The 11,615-nt window shown below is 36.4% G+C and overlaps 1 protein-coding gene across 1 annotated transcript in view; it reads left to right on the forward strand.

Moving 5' to 3' along the window:
* Nucleotides 1-2,739: 2,739 nt before the first annotated feature.
* CCDC138 (coiled-coil domain containing 138) overlaps nucleotides 2,740-11,615 on the forward strand; it is a gene marked incomplete at its 3' end in the record, with an annotated part of 16,683 nt that continues 7,807 nt past the window's right edge. The window contains exons 1-7 of the mRNA XM_010179237.1: nucleotides 2,740-2,873; nucleotides 3,609-3,724; nucleotides 5,884-6,068; nucleotides 7,131-7,289; nucleotides 10,530-10,649; nucleotides 10,841-10,918; nucleotides 10,998-11,108. Of these exons, the coding sequence (XP_010177539.1) occupies nucleotides 2,740-2,873; nucleotides 3,609-3,724; nucleotides 5,884-6,068; nucleotides 7,131-7,289; nucleotides 10,530-10,649; nucleotides 10,841-10,918; nucleotides 10,998-11,108 (903 nt within the window). The remainder of the gene's footprint in view (nucleotides 2,874-3,608; nucleotides 3,725-5,883; nucleotides 6,069-7,130; nucleotides 7,290-10,529; nucleotides 10,650-10,840; nucleotides 10,919-10,997; nucleotides 11,109-11,615) is intronic.

An 11,615-nucleotide genomic window follows, 5' to 3' on the forward strand; every position in this document is an offset into this window, starting at 1 on the left:
GGAGGAGGAGGAGGAGGAGGAGGAGGAGAAAAGCCGTTCCCCCTTGCCCAGTCCCTGAGGTGCTGGGAAGGCGGAGGGTGTCTGTGTCCCCTCCTTTGAAGTTCATTGCAAGCTGTGGTGTTACATACGCATACAGAGTGAGAGCCAAAACCAGAATTTAAACAGGCTTTAGGAGCTTACGTGTGAGGTATGTTCTTTATAGTCCAGCCCCTGGCCCTCTGCTCTGATTGTGCTACAGTGAAAGTGCGGGAGACTCGTCCTTGTCCGAACTTGAAATTTCCCAGGATATTGCAATTCCAAATTTTATGCATTCCCGAAACGCAGTCTGAGCAGCTTGGCACTTGGTTTTTGCCTAAAACCTTCTGGAGCCTGCCAGTTGGGCAAGATAATATGTGAATGCTCTTATAAGTATTATATTAGGCATGTATGAATTATTTATAGTAGGACAAGGCACTTATTTAATGTTTTCTTTGTCACGGCAATTGCTACCCTTATTTAGAGTCTGTTAGGAGTATCTGTGGTTTTTCATAAAGCCCAGTGATTAGCTCTGTTTTCAGGGAGAAGAAAATTGTTCCGTATCAGGTCAAACAAGAAGGAAATCAACCCATCAAGGTTCATAGATTCGTAAGAGACTGCCACAACGACCAGACAGTAAATTTTATCTTGCTGAAGTAAAGCAATGTTATTTTGTACCAGAGAATGTTGGGTTCTTTGCACCAGTATGAATAAACTGGATTTTGATTCCTCTGTTTCCATTACTTGTGCTGGCATGCACATTTTTGGGTCTGCACAGTGGATTTAGGACACTGATCTGGCTAAAAATCCAGCAGCAAAGGCCCCTCCTAACATGCTGGTTTTTCAAAAGTCTTTGATACTCTGTAGAAGGAATATTCACTGGCTAGGCACTTACTTTTATTTTGTCTGAAATCTTTTGCTTTCTTGCATTTGTATTCCATGGGTCAAATGCATCCAGTGTGCTAGGGGATAACAGCCGTTAAGTGTTCAAACTTAGGCTGCAAGGGAAGTAATATGTTGTAAAAATATGCGTGAGCAGCCAAAGACTGAGAAAAGAGATTGAAAGCTGGATTTGGGCTAGACACATACTTGGACTGTGAGATCAGGTTGGTCCTGGGAATCATCAAATGAATACAGAAAACAGCACTTTTTGTCAGAGGAAGTGTGACTTGCCATTTTAGGATCAGGAAGTGTCCCAAATATGAAGCGAAGATTTGATCTCTTTAGCTAGAATCTGAATGTATCTGCCCTTAGTTTCTCCAGAAGAATTTGCTACTCAGGTAACATTTTGTGGTGCTCTAGGTGCTGTGTTTCTCTTAGAGAATATTCTGCTTGGAATTACAGAACTGTTCTTTAAAGAAAAATATTATTCAGAATTTATATTTAAAAACCTATCACTGAGACTTTCAAGTGTAACGCTTGCAAGGAAGGAAATGCTAGATTTCTTTATGCTTTTTGTTATTTCATTAAAACACAGTATTTAAATACAAGAAAATACAGCGCTCAATCACTTCATTTAGAGTATAGCAGAGATGCAGTGAAACACAACTAAGATCATGAAAGCTATTTTCAGTCTGATCTTTTCTAATGTACATTTAATTGGTTTTGCTTGTAGCCTAATATTCCTTCATTCATTTTTTCAGTATGTAGTTACAAGTTAATAAGGAAAAGTAGAGCAGGAAACTTTTACATAAAAAGTCTAGATGTAAAGATAGATGGTGCTGTTTCCATGATTACCTAATCCTACTCTTATGCCCTTATTTTACACCACTGTCTTCATAGTGTCTCATAGTCTCTCAAATGTGTTAGCATATAACACTATGAATATTTCATTATTAGACTGTGGGGAATGTGCTTGCCTGTATATTAGTATGAGGGCCATTTACATTTATATATTAAAAAACCACTTCCCTTTTCAGAGTTAGTAATTTGTAATAAGTGCTGCCACAAGCCGCTGTAACTGTTAAACAAGTAAGTTACAACACACACTTTCCCTGAAAATTCTGCCTGTATTACAGTGGTTTTGTGCTTTCTTATAGGACTGCCTTTCAGGAGCATTACACACCAAATATAAGAGTGGAAGCTCCCTACTATACAAAGGTAATACCAAACAACAGTACTTTGATGTCTTTTCCAGGGAAAATGTATGCTAAAACTGTATCATTCCTAAATTTATTTTAAATAGTTTTATATTTTCTCATTTTAAATAGTAGACTTTCTTCTTCAGGGGTTGTGATATCTGGAAGCCAGCCTACGAATGTTAACATTTACATGAAGAACACAAGGGATGCTTTAGGACGCTGGTTCCTACCCTGTTTATGTTTAAGTCCTGCTTGAAGTAGTTGGTAGCAGTCCACCTCATAATGCATACATTTGGCTTTAAAGATACATATATGTATATATTTAATATTTAGAATGTCTTTGAGCTTCTTGAGAAACACATTGCAGGTGCATGTGGACAGCAGGGTAAAACAATGTATTTATCAGGCTTTGGTTATAGAAAAATTAGCATATGAAGGCAAGCTGTAAAACTTCAAAAAGGCAAGCCTGGTTTGAAAACTAATGTCTTTCTGTAGTTTGAAGTTATTCTTCGTTCATTTTCCAGGCTGCATCAGTGGGGTTACATGATTACATGGCAAGCATTTCTAATAAGTCTTTGTCAATTTCTTAATGTCAGCTTCTCAAATGCAAAGTACAATTATTATTTTATATATTCCAGGTGACATGGACAGCTCACTGGCAAATACAGCTATTTCTTTATCCAGATGTTCTTTAGAGTCAGAATTTACTGAAAGTGAAAGAGGGAACAGCATCAGGTCTTCTGGTGTTTTCCTACAAAGTTTTAAAGACTGGGATTGGTAAGAGATGTTTTCTCTTTAGCTCTCCTGTGTCATTTATTATCTCTCATAATCCAGATAAACGATGAGTAAACAATACATTCAGATTGCACAGATCCAGAAGTTGGTTTAAAATTCTTGTTTTCTTATTAAGTGAAGAGCTGTTTGTGGCTGATGTATGAAATAATGTGAATGCTGGTTTTGGTGAGGAGTATTGTCTCACTTTCTACTCTACTCTAATCTATGTTGGAATTCCTCATGGGATACAGGGATGTAAACTGAACTAGGATGAAAGCAAATAGCTCAAGCTGATGAACAACTTTAAGTTTATTTAGAGATAATTTGACTCCAAAAGCCAAGGAATCTCTTTCAGGGCTACTTTACACCAAATATGAAAAAAAAAATGAAAAAATGGGGCTTGTATTTTTAGCTTTCCTGGAATTTGGGGGTTGGTGGTGAGAAGAGTGATGGTTTTACCTGCTGCATACATGTGCTTACAGTAAGCATGAAAATTCTAGTTATCGTTACCACTTTTAAGTCAGCAACATTACTAATTGTTGTGGCTAAAATCTTATGAATAATAATGCCTGCCATCCAAATGATTTAACTCTGCTATTTGTTATCAGTCAAATATCAAAATCTTAGATTGAGCAATGTTTACAACATTTTTATACAGACTTCTCTCGGTGCTTAAATGTAGTATGTTAGAAAGAGGCTGAGTAATTTCAAATTATTGCTTGTTTGTATTTTTTATAGTTTTCATGATGTGCAAGATTCTTTTTGTGATTCAAGTGGTCTAGACATAGAAGAAAAAACCATTAATTGCTCTGAAACAGATGCAGTTCAAAACACAGCTATGTATGTGGAAACAGGTAATAAATATTGAATTTTAAATATTTGTACAACTATGTGAATTATAATGTAATTTAAAACTTTTGCTAGTAAATGTATTTCTATTCATTTCAGAAACACAATAACCAGCTAAAATGTATTTCAATTTGGGGACTTAACCTTTCATGTGACTATGAGTCACTCCTTTAGATTTAGTTCAGGAGGTCTAGTCATACTTGATGCAACACTAACATACATTTAAAAAAAAATCAACCTTTTATGAAACTGGTTGCCAGGTTACTTTATAAAATATGAATGAAGAAACAGGGTGGATTTTGTTGGGTTTTTTGTTCTGGTTTGTTTTGTTTGAAGTAGCCGACTGCATTAACAAATACTACAACTCTAAGTCAGATGTCTTTTGGCAGTTTAAGGATTGAAAACGGGAGAGGGAGAGGGACAGGGACAGGGACAGGGACAGGGAGAGGGGGGTTATCTGTTGTTCAGTTAACTTGGAAAATTCTAACTGGAAGATTGTAGCAGGAACCAGCTGGCATTAATTCACTGCAAATGTTTGAAAATGCTGCTGCATTTGGAGGAGTTTGTGAATCAGTGTACCTCTGTCTCTTATGGGGAGTTTTAGGTTTGGAGGAACATTCATGTATTCTTTTGAGAGTGTATCTGGAAGTGTGGAGACAGCAGCCAGCCAACCAACCCCAAAGTGGCTAAAAGGAAACTCAGAAGCCAGGCAGAATAGTTCAATGGAACTGTAACAGACTGCCACCAAGAGTTGTATTAAATAGGTGGGGAGAGTATAAGCTTTCTGAAAACACATTATTTCTGAAAAGAAAAAAAGTTGAATTGCACCAGGAAAAACGCATACTTTACAGTAACTGGGATCAAAGGCAAAATAAATACGAAACTGGTAAATACCACAAACGTTTGTTTCAGATATGAATGACTACCTTTTTTGTTTATTTTTCCTTTTTTTTCTGTTATGATTTATGTGGCATTGTACAAGTTATGCTCTCCTTCCTCACCCTGATGAATACCACCAATTAGTCCTGATTATCTCATTTGCTTATGTAGGAACCTTTTTCCTGTCTCTTCATGCTCTTTCTCATTGTCCTTCTTTTCTCTTCCCTGGTTGCCTGTCAAATAAGCAACCTATCCTTAATTACTTTACTTCATTGGCCTGAATTTTGCTACATCTGTTCCTGTTGTGGTTTAACCCCTACAGGCAGCTCAGCCCCACAGAGCTGCATGTTCACTCTTCCCCTACCCCAGTAGGAAGCTTTGTATGCTGAGCGTGACATCATATGGCGTGGGATATCCCTTTGGTCAGCTGGGGTCAGGTGTCCCAGCTGTGTCCCCTCCCAGCTTCTTGTGCACCCCCAGCCTACCCTCTGGTGAGGTGGTGTGAGAAGCAGAAAAGCCTTGACTCTGTGTAAGCACTGCTCAAGAATAACTAAAGCATCCTTGTGTTATAAATACTGTTTTGGTCACAGATCCAAAACACAGCACCATACCATCTACTACAAAGAAAACTAACTTTATCCCAGGGAAAACCAGCACAGGACACAAATTTGTATTTCTGATACTGTCTCCTAGGTAATCTTGGCCTGATGTGGTACCTAAGTGCAGTTGGCCTTGCAAGATATCTCTTCCCCAAAAGATCTCAGTACTTCTCTTCAATTGTCTGTGAATTTTGACCATTTGATTGTTTGTGAAATCCAGCCATTCCTCACTGTGCTATCTGCAACCTTCATCAGCTTCTTACACTGTTACCTGTCATATCGAGCAGTTCCTCATGTTGTGTCCAGTAGTTTGTGAAGTCTTCTGTTAACTTGGATGTCAAGCCAAGTTTTAGTCAGCAGCAAATCACTTCCCTGAAGCCCTTACGAAAATAATAGGAGATTTTGTCTATATTATGATTTAATTTCATACAGATACCTATGGAATTTCTACATTGAAGTGGAAGTCATAGTTCTACTCACTGATCAGTTTAAACACGTCATGGAACACAGCTTTGAGCAATTCTCCATAATTCTTTAGGAGATTGCTTTCTCACTTTGATACCTCTCGCTCTATACTTGTCACTCTAAATGCCTAAATTAAGCTTTTGCTGTTTTGGGACAACACTCATGTCATTATTTATCTAAGGCTAATTTTTTAATGTAAAATGGGTTTTTCCTTTTCATAGGCAGCACCTTACCATCCCACTTATCTGCAAATATACGAGAAAATAGTGACCAAAATATTACTGGTGGTTTGGTAAGGAAAATTTTGAGTGGAACTGGTGCTCAAGCATGCAGTAGTCAAGGCTTAATACCGCCTCACATCAGCCAAATTTATGATGAATTGTTTGTCATACATCAGAAGCTCCAGGTAGGAACTGGAATCGCCTTCAAAATTTTGTTGAGTAAGTTTATGAAGTGTCTCACTTTTGACAGAGAATTTGAGCATTACTTATATACTAAATCACTATTACTTATATACTAAAACTGACTTATATACTGAAACTATTACTTATTACTATTACTTTTGCTATATCACAGTTAGTTATATACTAAAACTCTGTCATCATCCACCTCTTCCCCTGTATTAATTCACTGATTTGGTACTGGTACTTTGACTTGCATAGTGGGTAGATCAGATAAAATTCAGCTTGAGGGAGTTTGAACAGTACTACTACATCCAAGAGGAGTTTCTTGGGATTGTGGGCACAGAGGGAAACACCTGCAAGCATTGCCTCTTCTGAGGACATCTGAAACTACTCCCCTGACTCTAGGCATTCAAGAGTGCTTGCCTTCATGGTCCCCAGTGAAAACCCTTCATTCTGCCTTATCTTTACATTTGTGCAGCTGGGGAATCCCAACGGTTCATCCCCTAGCAGGCCTGGGTCGCTATGAGAAGAACACCCTTTATGATTTTATTCTGTAATAGCTCCCATGCTTCTGCTATATTCCCTGCCAAGACTGTCCTTTGCACTATTTGAGATAAAAATAATTTTGTATTTCTTTTTCCTCACCACTTTTTCAGGGGTGCTTCCTACTAATTGAAGAAACAATATAGTAATCCAGTATTCAGCATAGACAGTTGCACCAGACTCTGTTTTTTCTTACAGTTCATACCATTATCCAAAACTTTTGGAAGCAAAAGACTAGGTTTAATTGTCTAGGTTTATACTTGAAAAACCACATAGAGCTAAATTTTGTATTAAGGGAGGCCAAGCCATCCAGATGCACATCAAAGTCATTAGGGTTAATGTGTGGGGAAACTGAACATAGGCAACCATCAGGATACTTCTAATTAGTAAACTGTTGGGTAACACATTATAATTTTACAAAAATCTAAGCATGTCTCTGGAAGAGAAAATACAAATTAAGTATAAACTATGATAATTTCATGGATTTTAAAGCTGCTTCAACTTTTTTTTTCTTGATACAGAGAGAAAGTTCAGCACAGCAGGAACATGCTCTGCAACTCCAGAAGCGAGAGCATTTTCTAACAGAGCGAGAAGCATTGTTTTTTAGACATGAAGCAGCTTTGGCTAAAATAAAAAGTGTTGAGGAAGAAGTTCACACAAAATTTGTAATTATGAAAGAGGTATGGTAATATATTTAATAATGTTTATTGCTCCACATGCTGTTGAACTTGTTTGTAATTATCTTAAGCCATTGCATTTTTTGCTGGATATAATGCTTATTTCTTTAAAGTTTTTGAAATGCTCAAATGAAAGGTTTACATAAAAAGTACCAAACAGTATTGCTAGGGTTCTTGTATGGCTTCTGTTTCAGAATGGTGCATTTAGTTGTCTGATGTGTAGATACATTTCACTGTTAAAATTTAGAAAAGAAAGGTAACTTATATCTATAATAGTAAAAACTATATGACCAGTATTACAGAAAAAATTGTGGTCTATTTGTAATTGTATGTATGAGTATCTTTGCATTAGATGTAGTTGAAGTAGATTTCCTTAGGAAGGCTTTAAAAAAAAACCACTTTAGCAAAAAAAACCACTCAAAAAGTTCAAAGAATGAAAAAATCAACGTAACTTTGGGGATATGGGAGAAAATGAAATTATAGGATTTCAACAACGGAAAAATGTGTTCGACAACAGTGTTCTTGTGTGTGTTTGCTATTAAATGTAGGTCTTGTGAAAATTTTTGGTAATTATCCAGAAGATCGCCAAGAGAAGTCCTTAAATATGTGTCCTTAGTGTTAAAACCTTAAGCTGAGGAATTAAATTTCTTTGAATTGTACAGATAAACCTTTTCCACAAGCTTTTGAGGAAGGATAGATTGCACATTAAAAAGGGGAAATGAGTGTCAGAGGAGTGAGACCTCAACTTTTGAACAGGGAAGAAATAGATTAAGGTGTTAATTTGGATGTTTCAAATCTTCTGGGCTTTAAGAATGTTCCACCAGTTAGAGAACTGGCCGATGAAAACCCAGGAAAAATTAGTGGTTATCTGTGTAAATTTATGGAGGTCAGATGGAATATTAGACTAAACAATTGCCGTGCCTTTGTTTTCAGAAAGGAAAGAGTTGTACAGCTATCAACTTGATATCGATTCTCAAAACAAATACATAAATAAATCCTGAAACAAGCTATGAACAAACAGCCCAATGCAGAAAACAATGCAGTAAATAACTGCTAGTGTATGTTAATCATAAATTGTCAAATCAGTCCAATTTCCATTACAGCAACGTAACAGGCATTGCTAATAGAGGAGTAGTAGTTATATATATGACTGGACTTAATTAGAAAAGTTTTATACAGGTTTGCATGGCGTTTTCATAATCATATTAGGAAACTCTAATGCAGGCATAATGTAGTTGGTTTAAAGCTGTACTGAGACAGTAGTCCACAGTAAAGTTGAAAGAATATATGTAGGGGTTGCTGGAATATCTTTTCTGTTCAGTATTATTCAGTGCTTTCAATAAAAGCTTGATGGTAAGAAAGAGAAGATTCATGAAGTTTGGAGAAAATGGCAAGTGAGGGGAAATTTCATGCTGAAAAAATAACATTAGGATTAAAATGGATCTTGACAAATTGAAAATACGGTGGGTCTGAAAAAAAGCATTATATTATGCAGAAGGTGTGAGTGTACAGTATTGCACTTGAATAGAAATATCAGCTGCATAAAGAGAGGATGGTGAGCATATGCATGGGTTCAGCATACAGGATGAGTTGAGGATGAAGGTGCCAAACTTCAGCTACACAAAAGCTACAACAAAGAGGAAGAAACTAATATTTTTTTATTTTCATATCTGTGGTAGAAGTAGTAGTAGTAATAGTAGTAGTAAGGGAAAGTCAGGTCAAGTGTTAGGAAAAAAACTAGATCTAAGCAAGTATAGTTAAGCATAGGGACGGGTAGACTGGTAAGACTGCAGTGTTTCCAGTATCGGAGGACTTAAGAATAGACTAGGCAAACATCTGGCAGGAGTGAAATGGTTATGATATGGATGATGTCATCTGATTTTCTTACAGAAGTGGATGGTTTGCACATCCTGGCATCACCTATAACCCTAGCTTAACAGCTGAATTGGTTCTACTTACTTTCCAGATTAATAATTGTCTAGGGATTCTTCCTAGAGCAGCTATTGAACTTCAGATAAAGCTCTGGAGTGTGTATGTAGAAAATGGAAGTGAAACATTTCACGTGGTGTGATAGAGTGCGCTCATTATATGTCAGTGGTGTCTCCATGTTTATTGATGTGAGTAAGAGATCTGTCATTTTATGTCGCCTTAGCCAAGTGTGGGTAGGTGCTTTAGACAAGAATATCCTGCACACAGCTGTTTTGATCCTGTTGACTGAAGAGGAACAGCAGTTGAGAAAAAATAATAATTGTAGATGGTTTCCTGTATAGCTGGAAAGAAGCTACTGTGCTTCCAGGCAGAAATACAGGATCATAGAATCATGGAATACCAGGTTGGAAGAGACCACAAGAATCAGCTTGTCCAACCTCTCAAGGTAAAAGTATAGTTTAAATGAGATGAGTCAGCACGCTGTCAAGCTGACAAAGAAGGGTACCTTCAGGGCTTACTTCCTTTAAACTTCTTCTGTGCTTTATTTTTGTCATTTGCACATGTAGGAAAAGAGGATATGACTGGAAATGGAAAAATAGAGAATGAGTGTGTGAGTGAGTGAAGAATAGTGAATTTATGGAAGGGAAGAAATGAAAGATAGTATCAATAGCTGGAATATTTTCAGTAAAATAAAACTGCTGTTCTATCAAATCTGAGGTACACCAAATACACTGGCATCCAGAGAAGAGTAAGTCTAAAATAAGATTCAGGGGAATGAGAAGCATGGCAGTGGATTTGCAGGTTGTACTTAGCAATTCATATGCTTGTGCTGTAAACTAGAGTGCTGATCTAAGAGGCATAGGTTTAGTTTCTTGCTCTGTATGATTCAGAGTGAGAAAGCCAGAAAAACTAGTTGAAACCTCAAAAGCTGCTGGAAAACAGAATCACAGTATTTTGTCATTATGTGGAAGAATAAGCTGTAAATAAAAGCTTTGTCATTGGTTTTAGTTCACAAACATTTCCCACATCTGACTTATCTGAGAAATGTAAGCATTCATATCATCAGTTTTGGGTTGAATCCGAAAAGAATAAGAGCAATTGGTTGGCATTTTGACTCGGGTTGACTCTGTTTCTTTAGAGATACTTCTTAGTATGCAGTGTGGATATTGTTCTTTCTCACTACTGTTTGATTGTGGAGATTTGGCCATACAGAATTACCAACTTGGTCTTTGAAGTTTATCCTGTTATTTTGACACTAAAATGTAACATAGTTTAGAATTGTAAATCATATTTTTTAATTTAATATTTCTATAGCAACATGAGGCAGAAGTTAAACAGCTGACAGAAGCCTTGAGAGAAATAACTAAAGAAAATAGGAGGTTAAAGTCATCATTTGACACCTTGAAGGAAATTAATGACTCTTTAAAAAAACAGGTAAAATGAGTTATTTCCTGTTATCAATAATTTTACAAGTTACAGTCAACAACTTTAAATATTTGAACAGTTTAAGTTTGCAAAATTACTGATTTTTTCTTTCTGTAAGGCAAGAATTGTATGAATGACTGAAAGTACTTTCAGCACCATTTTGAATTTACAGATACTTTAATATTTTCTGATTCTTTCAGTTAAATGATGCAACTGAGCTGAACAAGAGGTTGGGAGGTCAAGCAAGAAAAGTACAAGCTCGTTTAGAGAATCTACAAGTAAGGTTTGTTCTTACATGTACCTGCTTCCTTTATAGGTAACAAGTGAAATCTAATTCATTGTTACATTTTGTTGTAGAGGAAGCATGAATTTTTAATGGTGCAGAAGTCTAAGGATATATGTCAAGTGGTGCAACACAGTAAACCTGTCAAGCAGGGAAAAGTGATGGTAACATCAAAAATAGCTAAGGTAAGAATCTGGCAAAACAAAAGACTCATTCTAAAGGCTTTAGGCAGTGGAACTTTCTCTGTGTATTTGTTAGAAATTAGAAAACGTAACTTCCAATTTTATTTATTTTATGAGTGAATTAGTTTCAGTAAGAAAAGGTGCAGATTTATTGGGGGAAAACAGGCAGAAAGAATTAAGCTTGTTGCTAAAAATGTCAGTTGGATTTCATATTGTCTGTGTATATAGTGTATGTATACATTTTTATTTATATGGTATGTTTTCCTCTTTCTGTCATGTCATCTTTTATCTGTCAGTTAAAATTATAACCTGCTTACACTGTTACTTGTTTCTTTCACTGCATTAGAGCAAATCATAATCTCATTCTGGTGACTTCTATAGTACAGCACTATTTTTATGAAAAACATCAGCTAAAAAGAGTCAATCAGAGGTATCAGATAAAGAACTCTAATTCTGTAAGCCAGAGGTCATTGTAGTATTGGGTTTTTTTTAAAGTAGTCTTTAATGAGG

Source organism: Mesitornis unicolor, unplaced genomic scaffold (assembly GCF_000695765.1).
Source record: "Mesitornis unicolor isolate BGI_N332 unplaced genomic scaffold, ASM69576v1 scaffold52280, whole genome shotgun sequence".
Lineage (NCBI taxonomy): Eukaryota > Metazoa > Chordata > Aves > Mesitornithiformes > Mesitornithidae > Mesitornis > Mesitornis unicolor.